Source organism: Dermacentor silvarum, chromosome 7, assembly GCF_013339745.2.
Source record: "Dermacentor silvarum isolate Dsil-2018 chromosome 7, BIME_Dsil_1.4, whole genome shotgun sequence".
Taxonomy (NCBI): Eukaryota; Metazoa; Arthropoda; class Arachnida; order Ixodida; family Ixodidae; genus Dermacentor; species Dermacentor silvarum.
In genome coordinates this window covers 97,592,027-97,610,833 of record NC_051160.1, presented here as the reverse complement: position 1 = coordinate 97,610,833, position 18,807 = coordinate 97,592,027, and the positions used below count along the sequence as shown (strand labels likewise).

General features: G+C 48.6%; 1 protein-coding gene across 2 annotated transcripts in view; it reads left to right on the top strand.

Moving 5' to 3' along the window:
- Positions 1 to 18,807, top strand: part of LOC125946889 (uncharacterized) — a 790,862-nt gene that overhangs the window by 754,774 nt on the left and 17,281 nt on the right. For both annotated transcript variants that reach the window (XM_049671060.1, XM_049671059.1), the window contains one exon: positions 8,298 to 8,433. In XM_049671060.1, the coding sequence (XP_049527017.1) occupies positions 8,326 to 8,433 (108 nt within the window). In that variant the 5' untranslated portion in view covers positions 8,298 to 8,325. The remainder of the gene's footprint in view (positions 1 to 8,297; positions 8,434 to 18,807) is intronic.

The following is an 18,807-nucleotide window of genomic DNA, read 5'->3' as shown; positions in this document are numbered from 1 at the left end:
TTTTTTCTAGGTCAATTGAAACCGATAACGGCGAGAAGGTTGCACGTGTAAAAGTGTGCTAGATGGGTTAAATTACTATAAAATCTAGTCCTTCCTTATAATATAGCGTGTTGTCGGCAATATAACATTGTGTTGAAATTCAACCACATATGGTAATTATTTCCAGAAAATGACTTTCACTTTGAACTCCCTGCGTAGCAGTAATTTTCCAGCCAAGTAATATGTACGCAAACGAAATATTGCTTCCTCCCTAAAAAGACTTACAGAGCGTCAGGTCTAAATAGGCGTAATTTCACTTGTTTTTGTGATTTACATTATTAGTTGCAAATGCTTATTTCACATTTTTGTTCTCAAATATATTCCCATCTTACTCTTGTGCGATCATCCAAAACATTTTTATAAACTCGCATTGTAGCACTTCATGCTGTGCTCCGTGAGAGGATATTCGTTTGTAACACATGCACGCATGAAAGTCGCGCTGCTTCCACCAGCAGGCATTGAGTGGCGAAATCAAAGATGACGGAACAGTTCATTCATTCAAATAACTTTATTGAGTGCCCTGCGATTTGGTGGGGTGGGCCTAGACCCCGCCTAGGCTTCGGCCAAGGGTTGTTGGCCCTTGGCGGCTTCCTCGGTTCGCTGGACGGCCCAGAGTTGGTGCTGCAGGTCCGAGCTGAGCAACGCAGACTCCCAGCGCGCGCGGAGGCTGTCGCTGTTTGAGGCTGCATCACTGTTATTGTGTGTTATGCCCGCACATTCCCATAGGATATGCTCTAGGGTGGCTCTAGAGTCGCAATGTCTGCACTTGTCAGTCGTGTATAAATCTGGGTGTATTACCGTGTACTTAGATTTAGGTGCACGTTAAAGAACCCCAGGTGGTCAAAATTTCCGGAGTCCCCCACTACGGCGTGCCTCATAATCAGAAAGTGGTTTTGGCACGTAAAACCCCATAATTTAATTTTTTTTATGTGCATGATAGCCGGACTCGGATAGGAACTGGTTTGTAACTGCCACCATTCGACAGACTGTTTTTTGTTTAATTTTGGATGAGGCGGCGGGAATGTGCGCCTCTGCAATCTATGGTGTTGTGTAATTTCATGAAATTTGGTCATTCGATCTTCCCACTCCCACTCGTCGGTAGTCGCTGAAGCGGGACTAACCGAGGCTCGGTCCGTAAGCTCTCGAGCCATGCGGTGCGCCACCTCATTGCTACCGTCTGGTAGTGTGTGAGCGGGTGTCCAGATGAGATGGACACTTCTGTCGTGGTTGTTACCTAATTTTAGGAGTCGTAGTGCCTCTGGGGAGATCCGACCATTGGCGAAGTTTCGTATTGCCGTCTGGGAATCACTGATGATTATATGTGCTTGTGTTTGTGCTATGGCTAACGCGATAGCTATTTCCTCTGCGGTTTCTACGTGTGGCGTGTTGACTGTAGCGCTCATTGTGCATTTTCCCTCGTAATTTATCACCACTGCTGTGTAGGCGCGTTTGTGTCTGTACCTAGCTGCGTCTACAATATGGTGTCCTTGCTGTTACCGAATTTCTTTTGTATATCGCGTGCTCTGCTTTTTCGCCTACCCTGATGGTGGGTGGGATGCATATTCTTGGGCATTGGAGGGACGGTTATCATGCCTCTGATGTGTCTGGGCATATCTACTTTGACACCATGTTGGGCATGATACCCTATACCCAGGCGATCCAATATTTGCCTACCTGTTTTAGTTTTGGACAGGCGTTCATATTGTGCTATGCGTTGTGCCTCGATTAGCTCATCCAGTGTATTGTGAAGACCTAGCTGCAGTAGTTTATCGTTGCTGGTGGTGATGGAGAGTCCGATTGCTTGCTTGTAGATTTTTCTGATTAGGCAGTCTAATTTGTATCTTTCTGACGAGTACCATCGTAGGTACGATGCGACGTATACTATTCTGCTTATTACAAACGCTTGGACTAGCCTAAGCAGATTGCCTTCTTTCATTCCACTGTGTTTGTTGGCTATTCGCTTCAGTAGTCGCATGATTTGAGATGTTATATTGTCTAATTTACGTATGGTCTCTCCATTGTAGCCGTTACTTTCAATGATGAGCCCCAATACTCTGATCTTGTCAACCTTGGGTATGGGCGTACCATCCGCGGTAGTTAGGTGAATTTCCGGATGGTTTCGTTCCTCGTAGTTGCGTGGCTTTCGGCCACGTCGCGATGGTAAATAAATGAGGAGCTCAGATTTCTCAGCCGAACACGCCAGTCCGGTTCCTGCTAGGTATGGTTCAACTGCTTCTATTGCACGTTGTAATGTGTTTTCGACCTGTCCATCGTTGCCATCGCTCACCCAGAGGGTGATGTCGTCAGCGTAAATGGTATGATTGAGGCCATCGATTTCCTGTAGTTTTGTTGGTAATCCAATTAGAGCCAGGTTAAACAGCATCGGTGATATTACTGAACCTTGGGGCGTACCTGCGCTTCCAATCTGTAGTTCTTCGGAGTTAAGGTCTCCTATCCTAATGTATGCTTTTCTGTTAGTAAGGAAGTTTCGTATGTAATTGTATACTCGCTGGCCTAGGCCTAGCTCATTTATTCTGTTTAATATTGTTTCGTGGGTAACACTGTCAAACGCCTTCTTTAGGTCCAATCCTAAGATAGCTTTGGTGTTCCGACTGATGTTATCTATAATTTGATGCTTAAGTTGGAGTATTGCATCCTGTGTAGACAAATTTCTCCGGAAGCCCAACATTGTAGGCGGGAGAACGTCGTTGTCCTCGAGATAGTTGGTCAGTCTCGCTAGGACAACGTGCTCCATGAGTTTGCCCACACAGGACGTGAGTGAAATGGGTCTCAAGTTCTCCAACTGCAGCCGCTTGCCTGGTTTAGGTATTAGAATAATCTGGGCCGTTTTCCATTGCAGTGGTATTTTACCGGATAGCCAGCATGCGTTTATATACTTGGTAAGTTCTTCTAGAGAGGCATCATCGAGATTTCGGATCGTCTTGTTAGTTATTCCGTCTAGTCCTGGCGCAGATGTAGTATTTAACTTTTGTAGAGCTGCTCTCAATTCCGCTTCGCTAATCTCTTCGTCTAATTGTATGTTTTTGGTGCCTGTGTAATCTGCTCGATAGTTTGACGAAACTACAGATGATCCGAGATCCCCGAATATCGCTCCGGTCTCAAGCCAACAATCATGGGTTCACAATACGCGGCTGCCAAAGCACAGAAGTGCGGAACCAGGGAACAAAAATCTGTTAATTTATTTTATATATTAGTGCAGGTAGAAGTATATAAACGATGTCATTAAGTGTTATATAACTATTGTCAAGACCGCACGACCTCTTCTATGTGAGGCACATGTGCACGTTTTCAAACGGCATGAACAGGGAGTGTAACGCGTGCGTCCGTACGGTAGCGTTTATTTACACTTATGGATTGCTTTGATGGTTTTCATTTAACGTGTGGGACGTGTTCTTCCGAATTTAGACTTGGTTTTTGAAGTAGTCAATAAAACGTTCTACGCTTTGCCATATATCCGAGAGGGTTAGCCATTTTAAGGGTTACTTCGAGAGGCAATACCGACGCAAGCAACTATATATATATATATATATATATATATATATACTACATGAATTATGGTTATGCCCGGATGTGGTAGTTGAACAGGAACTGCTAGGGTGAAGACGCACGTAGGCACCAAAAACGATACTTTATAGTTTATTTCCAACGTTTCGGATCGGGGTCTGGCCTTCGTGTATATATATATATATATATATATATATATATTGAGTGCATTTTGGGCATATCGTCATCTGCACATACGACTAATCATCTTGTGTGAGTGCTATTTGTGCATATAGTCGTCGTCATTTGTACATACGACTCATGATCATGTTTTTTTATCCTGCGGTGCTTCGTCTTTTCCTCGGGTGGCTGCTCGGAAATACAGGCATCGCATCGGTCGACGTCTCACAAGTGGTGGAGTCTGCTTCGATTCCTACGTCCTCTTACTTCCCCGATTCCCCTGGAGCTCCGGTGCGGTCGTCGTTTGCTCTCGCCTAACAAGGTGATGGCAGAAACCAACCCATCCACCAGTGCTGATACCACCTCTGCTCAGCCAGCTGGGTCTACCTGGACGGTGAACACCAAACACCGAGATCCTCCCATCTTTGCCGGCCTCCCCGGCGACGACGTGAAAGATTGGATCGATCACTACAACAGAGCCAGCGATGTCAACCTTTGGGACGACACGCACAAATTGCGGTATGTCGCTTTTTACCTAACCGAACTTGGGAAAACGTGTTTTTTTTTATCCACGAAAGTGACTTTTCGGACTGGCCATCACTCACGCAGCACTTTGGCCAGATATTCGGCATGTCGACTGGACGCTCCGAAGTCGCGAAACAGAGGCTGGCAACGCGCATTCAAGAACAGGACGAGTCCTAAACATCCTAAATTGAGGACGTCCTCGCTCTCTGCCGCCGCGCACAAAGTGACATGGCGGAACCTGACCGCGTTCGCCACATACTGAAGGGCATCAACACTGTCACCTTTAATGCTCTCGTCATGCAGAGCCCAAACTGCGTTGGTGATATTATCACAGCATGCCAACTCTAGACACGCTCTAGTCTATTCGCCTGCCGCGCGTCTTGTGACCCTCGTCTCAACTGTGATGCTGAATCGCCAGCCCTGATACACACTCTCATCAGGGAGACACTTCACGGACATCTTTCTCGACCTGCGACGCTTGCAACCGTTCATCCCGCTCCTTCTGGACTGCGTGACATCATCAAGGACGAACTGGCGTCGATGACAAACGCCCGAATGGACAAGTCTACTGGACCATTTCGTCCGCCAAGTTATGCCGGAATTTCCTCCCGGCCTCCCTCGACCGTTCAGTCTCCACCTGCCGAAGCTTACCTTGACCCCCTAGCTTCGCTGGCAGCGAATACTCCTGCACAGCCATACTACTCTCCGTGGCGGTCGTCGCGCCCGGTTTGTTTCTACTGCGGTATTCGCGGCCACATTTCTCGCTGCAGCCGTCGGCGTCAGCAAAATGAAAGGCGGGGCTAGGCTACCTCTGAGCGAGACAGCGCACCTATGCTTGACTCCTAAATTCCCGGGCGTCACCCTGGTGAAAGGCGAGGCTACGCCACCTTTGAGCGACACAGGACACCAGGGTTAGATTCCTACATTCCTAGACCGTACACAACCTCTTCTTGTCGCTCTCCTTCACCTTCCCAGGACATGGCTAGAGCATCCCGCTCGCCCCAGCGTCGCTCTGCTTCACCTTACCGCCGTTCCTTATCGCCCTTACGTGCTTCTTCCCATGTTGTGGACACCCGTTCGGAAAACTAGGGGCTGCAGTTTTTGAAGGAAAAACTGCATCGAATCGGACTTTCCCAATTCCCCCTGCTCGCTCCGCAAATTTGCTCTCGGTTTGTGTGGAAGGTGTTTCTGTCGACGCCCTTGTAGATACTGGAGCCGCTATTTCTGTTATACAACTGTGCTTCCGTCTGCAAAAAGTGCAAACGCCGTATGTTGGTCCGGTCTTATGTGGTGCCAATGACGTTCCCATCTTTCCTACGGGACAGACAGAATACCGTCTGATAGACGGTATTCGTCATCATGTGCAAATTGTGGTGCTTTCGACATGCGCTCATCAGATAATATTAGAATGGGACTTGCTGTCCACTGCTTCTGCACTATTTTCGTGCCGCGACCCAAGGATTAACATCAACGACAGCGAGACTTATCCCGTTTTTGATTCCCCGTGTCCCAACCTCATTGCAGCAGCGGATTTTATTATCCCACCAGACGAAGAACGTATTCTTACCGCTGAGCCAACAGACATTGCCGACGGAGACGCATTGGTTGTACCTTCTCAGCGCTGCATTTCTTGAGGACTCGCCATCGCTTACTGCTGGGTTCGGTTCTCGAGTGGCTATGCCATCCTCACAGCCTTTAATACGACTCCTGAGCCACTACTACTGCCGAAAGGGTCTACTGTCGCCAAGCTCGCTGACGCTGCGCCGGTATGTGTCGTCCGTGTTTTGCCTGCCACGTCTTCCGCGCATTGTACGCCCATAGAAGGCCCCACTGGTGCTATTAAGGCCACCTTGAGTAAAGATCTCAATCCGGCCCAGACCAATGCACTCCTCACCATTTTAATGAAACATGAAGCTTATTTTGACATTTCTTCGCGAGGCCTGGGTCAGACCACTTTAACTACTCATCGAATTGAAATAGACGGCTCTCGCATCATTCGCCGTCGCCCGTACCGTGTGTCACCTTCGGAGCGAAAAGCTATAGAAGAACAAGTGAACGACATGCTGACACGTAACATTATAAGGCCTTCAGCAGGCCCTTGGTCTTCTGTACTGCTTGTTAAAAAAGGATGGTTCTGTGCGCTTTTGCATCGATTATAGGGCGCTAAATAAAATTACTCGTAAGGATGTTTATCCAATGCCTCGTATCAACGATGCTTTGGATACCTTACAAGGTGTCGAGCATTTCTCGAGCCTCGACTTGCGCTCCGGATATTGGCAGATTCCAATGCATGAGCCGGATAAAGAAAAGACTGCGTTTGTTAAACCTGATGGCCTTCTTGAGTTTAATGAGATGCCTTTTGGACTGTGCATTGCACCAGCTACGTTTGAACGAATGATAGATACAGTACTCCGTGGCTTAAAATGGACGACCTGCCTTTGTTACTTGGACGCCATTCTCATCTTTTCGTCGAGTTCCTCCCAGCACCGACAACGTCTAGACCAAGTTCTCGCGTGTCTATCAAAGGCACGTATCCAACTTAATACTAAAAAGTGTCGCTTTGCAAGCCGAAAGATTTAATTATTGGGCCACGTCTACAGTAAGCATGGCATCCAGCCTAATCCCGATAAAATCGCTGCAGTGCTGCAATTTGCGCCACCAACCACACTTAAAGAACTCCGCAGCTTTCTAGGACTAGCGTCCTACTTCCGCCGCTTTGTCCGTGACTTCCCCACCATCGCCGCTCCTCTACACAAACTTCTGACTTCGAGCGCGCCCTTTGTGTGGTCGGACGACTGTGAAGCCGCCTTCCAGACCCTCAAAGGATTTCTCACGTCAGAGACCTTGCTCCGTAATTTCGATGCAACCGCACCTACTATACAGAATTACAGAACAGGAATGCCTCGCTGTCGTGTGGTCAATACAAAAATTTCGACCCTATCTCTACGGCCGCCATTTCACAGTTGTGACCGACCATCATGCTCTCTGTTGGTTGTCGTCTCTGAAAAACTTCTCTGGACGCCTCGGCCGTTGGGTACTGCGCTTGCAGGACTGATATGCAGGATATGACTTCCGCTTGCAGGACGCTTGCAGGATTTGACTTCACTGTCACGTATAGGTCTGGCAAACAACATCAATATGCCGCCGCTTTGTCGCGCTGCCCACTGTCACCAAACGCCCATGCTTGACCTTCGGTCTGCACGTCACGATCTAGCCACATGTCTCAGCACACGCCCAGTAGCCTGAGACAGTCGGTTGTCTCAGTTGACTTTCTTCCGTCTACTGACCTCGTCTCACTCCAACGTACTGACCCATACTGCCTTACGCTGATCGATCAACTTACTGCCTTGGCACGACCTCCAAACAGTCGCTTAAGACAACTTTCACATTTTAAGCGTCAAGGTGGAGCGTTATTTCGATCAATCTTCGGCCGTTAACTACCGCGTCACTCCCGTCAGCTCAGCTACTGACCGCCGCCGCCGCACTACGGAAATCGTTCACGTATCTCGCCTGAAACCCTACATTCGCCGTACCTACCCTTTCTAGCTTGCGGTCTTGCTGACCGCTTTCCTGAAGGGGGGGAAGATAGTGTGAGTGCATTTTGGGCATATCGTCGTCGTCATCTGTACATACGACTCATTATCTTGTGTGAGCGCTATTTGTGCATATCGTCGTCGTCATTTGTACATACGACTCATCATCATCTTTTGTCTCGCGCGGTGCTTCGTCTCTGCCTCGGGCGACTGCTCGGAAATAAAGGCATCGCATCGGTCGCCGTCTCGCAAGACATATATATATATATATATATATATATATATATATATATATATAAATGATTACCAAGCATATTAATTATCGATTGTGTCGTGACACAACTCGCTGCAAATGACCTTTAAAATTTGGTAACCTTTAAAAACATCACAAATCACAGTTTTTAACTATGATTTGTGATTTTTTAAAATGGCATTTAATTTGGCATTGCTTCAAACATATCCACTGAACCAAAAAAATGAAGTGGGAATATATTGACCTGGCTGTTCTTGTTCCAGAGTGTAAACCTGAGGTTGCAGCTGCAGTATGCGGAGGATAAATATCTTCGAGGCTCTTCTTTTTGCTGCTGTAATCAAGAGCGCAATAGCTGCAAATACGCCTTCCAAGCCACCTCCGTACCTGGATATTGAAACGGTAATATTTTTTTCACTCATACTTAGATCTCGAAAAGTACATCAACACCGGACAAATTGCAATGCACTGACCTTGGCCTCATATGTAGGAAGCAATACCAGTTGATAGGCAACTCATCATCTTCCTATTAAACTGTAGGCGCATACTTGCAGCCATTATCCAACAACTGGATGATGGCCACTTACAAGGCGAAAAACTTGATTTTTTCGCAGAGCACATAATCGCACATCCCAGCCGCTTGTAATTGGCTGTCTAGAATGCTCTTGCTCACTGTGTCATCAGTCGGACGCCGGCGGCTTCTCGAAAAAGAAGACGAAGATCGCGGGGCGTTCCGAACGGCGCGAGCGCTCGAGGCACGCGAACCGAGGTGTGGTCGAGGCAGAAGCCAGGCGAAGCAGCATTATCGACGTGGCTCTTGGACTGGAAGGTCGCTTCATCGGCCATGCTCTGACGACGGGAGAGCGGAGAACCCGGCCGCGTATTCCTATTTGCGCCCACGTACAGCGCTCGACCGCTGGCGCCACGCTGCGCCGCTCGCGCGTACCATGTTTCTAGCCGCCGCCGTTGGAACGGAGGAGGCGTTGACGGAGAACACGCTGGGCTGGTGGTGACTAGCCAGCTGTTAGGGGACCGGTGGTATTCCTAAATAAACGCATCACTGTTTTGATGATCCAAATATAATCTCGCTATCAGGGAGGGAGCAGTCTACCTGACTGGAGCAGTATTTTTTTATTTGGGGTGTTGCTACGCTGCGCTCCGCAACACCCCAACGACCGCCACTTCCCGTCGGCGCCCGGCATCACGGATTCCGCCGTGGCACCGGGGTTCAACCGACCGCGCTGGCCAACAGAGAGAAAAAAGGAAAAGCTTGATATTAAGAAAAAAATTCTAGCCAGGGCGGGATTTGAACCCGCGTACGCATAATCCTGAAGCAAGCGCCGTAACCACTCGGCCATACAGCCACTTCTTTTTTCTTTATTACATGGCAGCAGAGTCTTCAGCCACACAAGTAACAAGGCGCTACAGGTACATATTCAAAAGTCAGGCAAGCATGTGCAAGCGTCCAATAAAGGCATCCAGTCCGGCGCTGTTTCTTAAGCACACTACCAACGTAGGCAGCAGATTCCCGAAAAAACGACCGAGTGCTTCGCGGTGGTTCAGCGTGCCGGTCACATATTCTACTGCGCCAAAGGCTATGTAGACCAAGTACTATGAACATGTCATATGGTGCTCACAGGGATCTTTAAAAGGTAAGAAACGAATTGCGTATGGTGTGATGTCTAAATACTTTTAAGTGTTCTTTGGAGAATGTCCCGGAAGAACACGGCATCCCTACAATCGACAAAACAGTGATCAATCGTTTGAGCATGTGGACACAAACGGCAGTTTGTAGACCACGGCACGAAACAGCCCCTTTTTTCTAACCAGGTTTTGACGGGAAGGGTTGCCGAATGAAAAAAAAGTTTTAAAGAAAAAAGTTTTGAGAAGGATCATTCGACGGAGACGCTTAGGTACATCTAAGTAGCAACATTCCAAATAAGGTGCACGATAATGGGGAACATGAAACAATGTGTCTATCAGTGCAGCAGAAATTTCTTTACGGGATGCAGTGAAAATATAATACAAGCTAAAGCGAGCTTTAAGAAAGTAAAAGCCTTCAACAACCTCTTTCAAGAAGCCCCAAAGAGCAGGTGGTGCATCTCTGACAGATGACGACACAACTATTTCTGGAAGGTAATTCACTAATCGAAGTTGTAACATCTCTCTTAGAAAGGGACTATTTACATCACGAAAGAAGAATAACCGGGAGACAAGTTGCCTAACAAAAAGGTGAACTAGGCCAAGACCACCACTCTCAAGAGGTGGTCTTGAGTCTTAGGTGTATGTATGGCCTCAACACGTGAGCTCCATACATAGGTAGCAAACACACGATGGAACGCTTGCAACCTAAGTCACGAGCAGTGTAATACCTGCAGGACATACATAAGTCGAGCTGCTAGAAACAGATTGCAAGCTTCAGCTCGGCTAAATATGGACAACTGCCGCCCCTGCCAGTTGTTAACCTTACGTTGTACTTCTGCAACTTCCGCTGACAAGTGTGGATTACAATTGCGATATTGAGAGAGGGGTACACCTAAGTACTTAAAGTCTTGCCTGCACTGAATACCTGCGAAGTGAGTTGCCATTGTACACCATAGACCAAACCAAAATCCTGAACTCTTCTCAAAGTTCGCAGTTGCACAAGAAGCTGAGCAAGACTGCTGCGTTATGACAAGGGCAGTCTCCACACTTTTCTTGTCAGTGCAGAAGAAGGCTATGTCATCTGCATAAGCAAGTACCCGGACTTCATTAGATAACAATTTGAACCCGTGAAAGGTACGATCGTTCAAAATTCGTGTACAAAGCGGTTCCAAGTACAAAGCGAATAATAGAGGAGACAAGGGACAACCTTGCCTTACCGATGCCATGAGATAGATAAATACAGATAGACAACCATGAACTATTAGCCTTGTTGTACCATTAGCATAACACATGGACATGCCTTTAAAAAGAAGAGATCCCATGTTTATGTGCTCTAAAGCACTAAACAAGAAGCAGTGATTAACTTCATCAAATGCTTTTGCCAAATCAACCTGAACTATTGCAGCTTGACCCGCAGTTTCGGTCGCACACTCTAGCACAGACCATGCAACGTGGATATTTGTCTGAATTGATCGTCCTCTAATGCCACATGTTTGATGGTCTCCCACCAATGATCGAATTACTTCCTGAAGGCGACTAGCTAATATCTTAGCAAATATTTTATAATCCACGTTGCAAAGTGATATGGGGCGATATCCCTGAACTTTCTGCAATTTTGTTACATCACTGCTTTTTGGGATAAGTACTGTGTGCCCTTGATGGAGCGTGGCAGGTAGGTATCCAATCCTGTAAGCTTCTTCATACACTTTAAGCAGAAATGGAGCCAATATAGAGCAAAAGCATTGATAAAATTCCCACTCAAGCCATCAGGCCCAGCAGTTTTGCCTTTATTTGGCGAAGCAATGGTTTCTTCCACTTCCTTAATACCAATGTCTCTATCAAGGTCATCGCATTCTTCTTGACTAAGCTGTGCCAGCAACGAAATTAAATTTTCCGTTACAGCTTCATTCTTAATTACACTATGAGACTGAAAGATATTCTCATAATGATCCATGAACGCTTTCATTAGTATATCCTGGTCCTTAACAATCACTCCGGTATACTCGATCTCGAGAACTTGCTTCGACAGAGCATGCTGACGCTCATCACCAAGCGAACGACTACAAGGCTGTTGCTCCAAATACCGACGAGTACGCGCTCGAACTAGTGCACCTCTGTATCTCTCAGTGTCCATTGTCTGCATTTGTGCCTTAACGTTGTAAATGTCCTCAATGTACGTGCCAGGATGCAGGCATTCAAGTTCATGTAGCTTATCTAGCAACTTGCACATCTCTTTATATTTTGCTTTTTTCTCAAAAGACAATATGGAAGCTTCTTCAATGGCTATCATTTTAACTTCTTGCTTGAATATCTCCCATTGCGCAAAGAGAGATAAAGAACTACGACTTGAAACGTCAATAAGAATTTCCGGGACGCGCTTGAGAAAAGGCTTATGTAAGAGTAACTGATTAATAATTTTCCATAAATCCTAGTTGATCCGCGAACTTTGACACTGCCGATTGCCAAAACAAACCGACACCAAGCATTGCTCACTGAAAAACACAGGGTGCACATTGTAGCCGTATAGTCTAGGGAGGATAGGTAATGATAGATAAATCCGATCAAGCTTTGCATGAGATGTACCTTGAAAATGTGTGTAGCGAAAAGGGACTTTTTCATGATCCACTACATCATCAGGTTGGCAGTCACATGTCATGGCATTCAAAACGTCAACGCTGGTATCATGGCGTTGCCTTGCAGACGACCGATCCTGTCCACTACACACACAATTAAAGTCACCTAAGACAACCAATACACGGTCAATCGTCGGCACTTACGGCACTCGCAACACTCCGAACGAACACGACGTAGACTCAACGACAAGAACTTCAAACCGACGGTCCGTAAGAGCCCACATTTCTAGTTTGCGACGCAGTTAGGCTGAATTTAGGGTGGCCAGACTTTGATGAGTCAAGGCTAGGACTGACTTAGGGACATTAAGACGGAGTTAGGCTCCGGAACCGAGATAGTGCTTTTGGTAGTTTGTATTTAGTCGGAGTTTTTTTTATTTTCTATTGAGTCGGCATCTTTGTTAAATTATGGCTTTAGTTTTGTGTGCCTCGTGCTTCTACTGTCGTTGTACATATTAAATCCTTGTTTGCTCTGCTGCCAGTCGTATCTCTCCTCCATCGAGGGTAACGCCTGTGCGCAACCCTCCAGCTCCCGAAGAGTAGGTGACACACTGCATGGCTTTTCTGTGTCAAAGCGCGCCTCAAGCTTGACAAACATAATGATATGGGTCATTGATTCATCATCACCACCATCATCATCAGGCTATATTTATGTCCACTGCAGGACGAAGGCCTCTCCCTGTGATCTACAATGACCCCTGTCTTGTGCTAGTTGATTCCAAGTTACGCCTGGAAATTTCCTAACTTTAACACCCCAACTAGTTTTCTGCTGTCCTCGACTGCGCTTCCCTTTTCTTGGTATCCATTCTGTAACTGTACTGGTCCACCTGTTATCTATCCCACGCATTACATGGTCTGCCCAGCTCCATTTATTCCTCTTAATGTCAACTAGAATATCGGCTATCCCCGTTTGTTCTCTAATCCACACCGCATGTGTCATAACATTAGGCCTAACAGTTTTCGTTCCATCGCTCTTTTTGCGGTCCTTAACTTGTCCTCGAGCTTATATGTTAACCTCCAAGTTTCTGCCTCATATGTTAGCACTGGTAGAATGCAATGATTAAACGAGAGGGGTAAGCTCTCGGAAGTCAGGATTTGGCAATGCCTGCTGTATGCACTCCAACCCAATTTTATTCTGCTGTAAATTTCTTTATCTTGATCAGGATCCCCTGTGAGTAATTGACCTGGATAATAAACGTACTCCTTTACAAACTCTAGAGGCTGACTGACGATCCTGAATTCTTGTTCCCTTGCCAGGCTATTTAACATTATCTTTGTCTTCTGAATATTAATCTTCAACCCCCCTTTTTACACTTTCTTGGTTAAGGTCCTCTGTAAGGAAGAAGAAGTGCGCCATGCAGAGCTCCGCAGCCGAATTGGCAGCGCTACTGATGTGGGGCTCGGGCTCGACGCTGTTCCTGGTGCGCTTGGCTAAGCCTACGCTGTTGTGTCTTCCTGTCGGCGTCCTTCGTGTCGTCAACAGCCATGCCAGACTTCCTTGTCATAATTGGTGGAGGTTTGCTGGGTCTCCTGTCATCCTGGAATTACGTAGCCGGATTCTCCCTGCCACCATGACCTCCGCAAGCGCAACGCTTACCACCACCTGCTCCCCAGTCTTCCGTATGCCCCGGCACACTCCGTCAGCGGGACCCTCCCATCTTTAGAGCCACTGACGACCACGACGTTGATGACTGGCTGTCATCATACGAACGCGCCAGTCTTAACAACAAATGGGATGACATCACGAAATTGACCACTGCCCCTTTTCACCTCACCGGAACTGCCCACTTGTGCTTTCGAAAAACCACAAAGGCGAAGTCCCAAGCTGGACTGTGTTCAAGACAAAGTTCAGCGAGGTCTTCGGCCGCCCTGCTGTTCAAAAGCTTCGTGCGGAACCGTGTCTGCAGTTGCGCTCTCAGCAGCCTGGTGAGACCTTTACCAGCTACATTGAAGATGTCATCGATCTCTGCAAACGCGTCGATGCATCCATGCCTGAGGACAATAAAATCAAACATATACTGAAGGGCATCGACGAGGACGCGTTTCAGATGCTGATTTCAAAGAGCCCCTTCTACGGTTGCCTAAGTCATTGAACTGTGCCAAAGCTATGACGAGCTCCGCCGTCAACGTCTCCTCACCCGCCGTCCTGTTCCCCATCAGGAATCGTTGTCCGGCTTGACGTCTCCTTTTCCAGATTCCACCCTCCTCTCGCAGATCAAGGCTTTCCTGCGGGAAGAAGTTGCTCGCCAGCTCTCCCTTATCTCCAACCCGCCGAAGTCATGTTCCTCCCTTAGCCTGACCCTACGACACGTTATCGAAGAACAAGTGTCCGAGGTCCTTCCTCTGGAGCGGGCACCTCAACTCACCACCCCATTGACTTACGCCGACGCCGTCGCACGACCACGCCCACCGACGTTCCGGCCTCCGCCTCCGATGCCTAGCCCTGTTTTTACCTCCAGGCCGCCACGACCTCCGGTTCAGCGTGTTCTCAATCCCTGGCGCACAGCGGACAACCGCCGATCTTGCATTCGTGTGTATTCCCGGACACGTTGCACGCCTGGGCCGCCGCCATCCAATTCATACACGTGACGACCCACGCACAGCAGCGTACGACCATTCGTTGTGTTACGCTCCAGACCGCGATTTACTCCTTCCTCACCCAAGCCATCGCCCAGTTTCTGACCGCCGTTCTCCTTCTCCTCGTCGTCGCTCGCTCTCCCCGATGCGTCGACGTCCCTCTACCGCTGACATGGAAAACTAAGTGGCGCAGTTCCTGAGGCAAGAACTCCGTCAGCGTCGCAACGCTCAAGCCCTCTTCTTTCGCCACCAAACGTTATTGATGTCGCTGTTGAAGGTGTCTCTGTGCTTGCCCTCATTGACACAGGTGCCGCCATAACTGTGATTGCCGAAAAACTATGCCGTTCAATACGCCGTCACGACGCCTTTCTTCGGTCCATTACTCCGCACGGCGACAGCACAACACGTCCAACCGGTGGCTGCGTGCACCGCCAGACTTGAAATTCAAGGAGTGCTCTACTTCGTCAAGTTCGTCGTTCTCTCCTACTGTTCCCACTCACATTCCTGTATACAACCACTTCCCATTCCCGATTACGTTGCTTCGCGGTAAATCTCTCGGCACTGTGGAGCCTTACGACACCATTACCAAGTTGAACTTCCTATTGGATCGTCCAAGGTCAACACCCTCTCCGGCTGCCACATCGCCTGAAGACGTTTTCAGCCACGTCATCGACAACGCCTTAAACCCCAAGCAACGCCATGACCTTCTCCGTCTCCTCGACAAATTTCGCCCTGCTTTTGACAGCCATAGCACTTCTCTGGGTCGAACGACAACTGTATGTCACCAGATTGACTCCGGTGCTCATTCACCGCTACGGCAGCGACCATACCGCGTATCGTCGACAGAACGCCGCGTCATTGATGAGCAAGTAGATGAAATGCTAAAGCGTGGTGTCATTGAACCGTCCCACAGTACATGGGCATCGCCAGTTGTTTTAGTTAAGAAGAAGGATGGCTCGATCCGCTTTTGCGTGGATTACCGTCGCCTAAACAAAATAACCCGAAAGGATGTTTTCCCATTGCCGCGGATCGATGACGCCTTAGACTGATTACAAGGTGCAGACTTCTTTTCCTTCCTTGATCTACGCTCTGGTAATTGGCAAGTGCCTATGGCTGCAGACGATAAACCTAAAACTGCCTTCATCACACCAGATGGCTTATACGAATTTCGTGTGATGCCATTCGGCCTTTGCAACGCACCGGCGACTTTTGAGCGGATGATGGATAGTATTCTTCGAGGCCTCAAATGGAACACGTGCTTGTGTTATTTGGATGATGTAGTAGTGTTTGCACCAAATTTTCCTACCCATCTTCGTCGCTTGGAGCAGGTTTTACGCTGTCTCAATGACGCTGGCCTCTAACTCAATCTGAAAAAATGTCACATTGGGGCACGCAAGCTGACAATTTTCGGACATGTCGTGTCGAAGGATGGCGTGCTCCCCGATGCCGCAAAGCTCCGTGCTGTTAGAGAATTCCCAAGGCCAACGTCTCTAAAAGACTTCAGTAGTTTCATTGGCCTCTGCTCGTACTTCCACCGCTTCATTCGAAATTTCGCTTCGATTATGGCACCGCTGACAGAGCTTCTTCGGGGAGACCCCAATCTTTCCGCGGTGTCCCCGGCTTGCGACGAGGCCTTCGCGACGCTACGTCGCCTGCTTACAACACCACCGATACTGCGCCATTTCGATCCCACTGCTCCCACGGAAATCCATACGGATGCTAGCGGCGCTGCAGCATCCGTATGGTCTTGGCGCTGTGCTCGCCCTGCGAAAGCCAGGCTACCAAGATTATGTTGTTGCTTACGCGAGCCACACTCTTCCGAAAGCTGAAGCGAATTATTCAGTCACGGAAGAAGAATGTCTAGCGATCTTCTGGGACATTACAAAATTTCGTCCATACCTGTACGGCCGGTCCTTCGATGTTTGATGTTGTCACCGATCACCACGCACTTTGCTGGTTGTCGTCCCTCAAGGATCCCTGCGGCCGCCTAGCCCGGTGGGCGCTGAGGCTCCAAAAACACGACATCCGGGTTGTCTACCGCTCAGACAGGAAGCACTCCAAAGCCGATGCTCTTGCGCGCTCGCCTGTCCACGCCGACATTGTCAGTCTCTCCGTCCTAGACGACCCACTTCCCCCATTCGCTTCTGTCGACATGGCTTTGGAGCAGCGCAAGGACTCCTGGATTTCATCTTTGATAGATTACATCTCTGATTCACCTGCACGCCCACCATCCCGAGCCCTACGCCGACAAGCTTCGCACTTCGCCATCCGCGAAGGAATCGTCTATCGCCGTAACTACAGTCCCGACAGCCGCAAATGGCTGCTTGTCATACCCCGGCGGCTCCGCACTCATGTATGCGTCGCTTTCCACGCTGACCCTCAGTGTGCGCACTCTGGTCTTTTCAAGATCTGCACCAGACTACGTCATATGATTTATTGGCACGGTGTGTACACATTTGTGCAAAAGTACATTCGCTCTTGCACCGAATGTCAACACCGCAAGCCTGATCCTTGCCACTCTTCTGGACCAATGCAACCTTCGCGACCCTTTGACCTCGTTGGAACAGACCTTTACGGGCCTCTGCCATACACTGCTGCTGCCAATCGCTGGATCATTGTCGCTATGGACCACTCACCAGGTATGCGGAAACGGCCGATTTACTAGCCGCGACAGCTCGTGACGTCGCCTCCTTCCTGCTTCAACGCTTCGTTCTCCGTCACGACGCTCCCCGCGAACTCCTGAGCGACCGAGGTCGCGTCATTCTCGCCGATGTCATTCAAGAACTTCAAACTGATTGCAGCATTATTCGTAGCCGTACCACCGCATATAACCCGCAAACAAATGGATTGACAGAACGCTTTAACCGAACTCTTGGCGACATGCTTTGGATGTATGTCGCCTCCAACCACACCAACTGGGACCTCATCATTCCCTATGTCACTTAGGCCTACAATACGGCACCCCAGGCAACGGCGGGTTGTTCTCCCTTCTTTCTTCTATATGGCCGAGAACCATCATTTCCCATTGACACTATTCTTCCTTACCGTCCCGACTTATCAGAGGGTACACCGGTTTCCGAAGCCGCCCGGTATGCAGAAGAATGTTGGCGTCTAGCTCGCTCTCTAACAACGCCAGAACAAGCCCTACAGAAATTCCGTCATGACAACGGGCGCCCCCACAACCAGTTTTCGCCTGACGCTCTCGATTGATTGTGGGTGCCTCCTACTTCGACACCTGGTGTCTCCTCCAAGATTGTATCCCGATACCATGGACCCTACCGGGTTCTACAGCAAACTTCTCCGGTGAACTACGTCATCGAACATCTGACACCCCCTACGGACCTGCGTCGCCGAGGCCGCGAAACTGTCCACGTCGATCGGCTCAAGCCGTATCATGAGCCCTTCGTCCTCACGACACCTTAGGCCTCCTGTGAGGCTCCGTCTTCAACGAGTGGGGAAGATGTAAGGAAGAAGAAGAATTGCACCGTGCAGACCTCCGCAGCCGGATTGCCAGCGCTACTGAAGTGGGGCTCGGGCTCGACCCTGTTCCTGGTGCGCCTGGCTAAGCATACGCTGTTGTGTCTTCCTGTCGGCGTCCTTCGTGTCGTCCACAGCCGTGTCAGACTTCCTTGTCATACCTGAATCATTTGCTGTAATTCATCCCCATTGTTCTGAATATGACAATGTCATCTGCAAACCGATGGTTGCTGAGATATTCGCGGTTGATCCTCACTCCTAAGCCTTCCCAGGCTAAGAGATTGAATACTCTTTCTAAGCATGCAGTGAATAGCATTGGAGAGATTGTGTCTCCTTGCCTGACCCCTTTCTTCATTGGTATAATTCTACTTTTATTGTGGAGAACCAAGGTTGCTGTGCAATCCTTGTAGATATTTGCCAAGATATTCACGTATGCCTCCTGTACTCC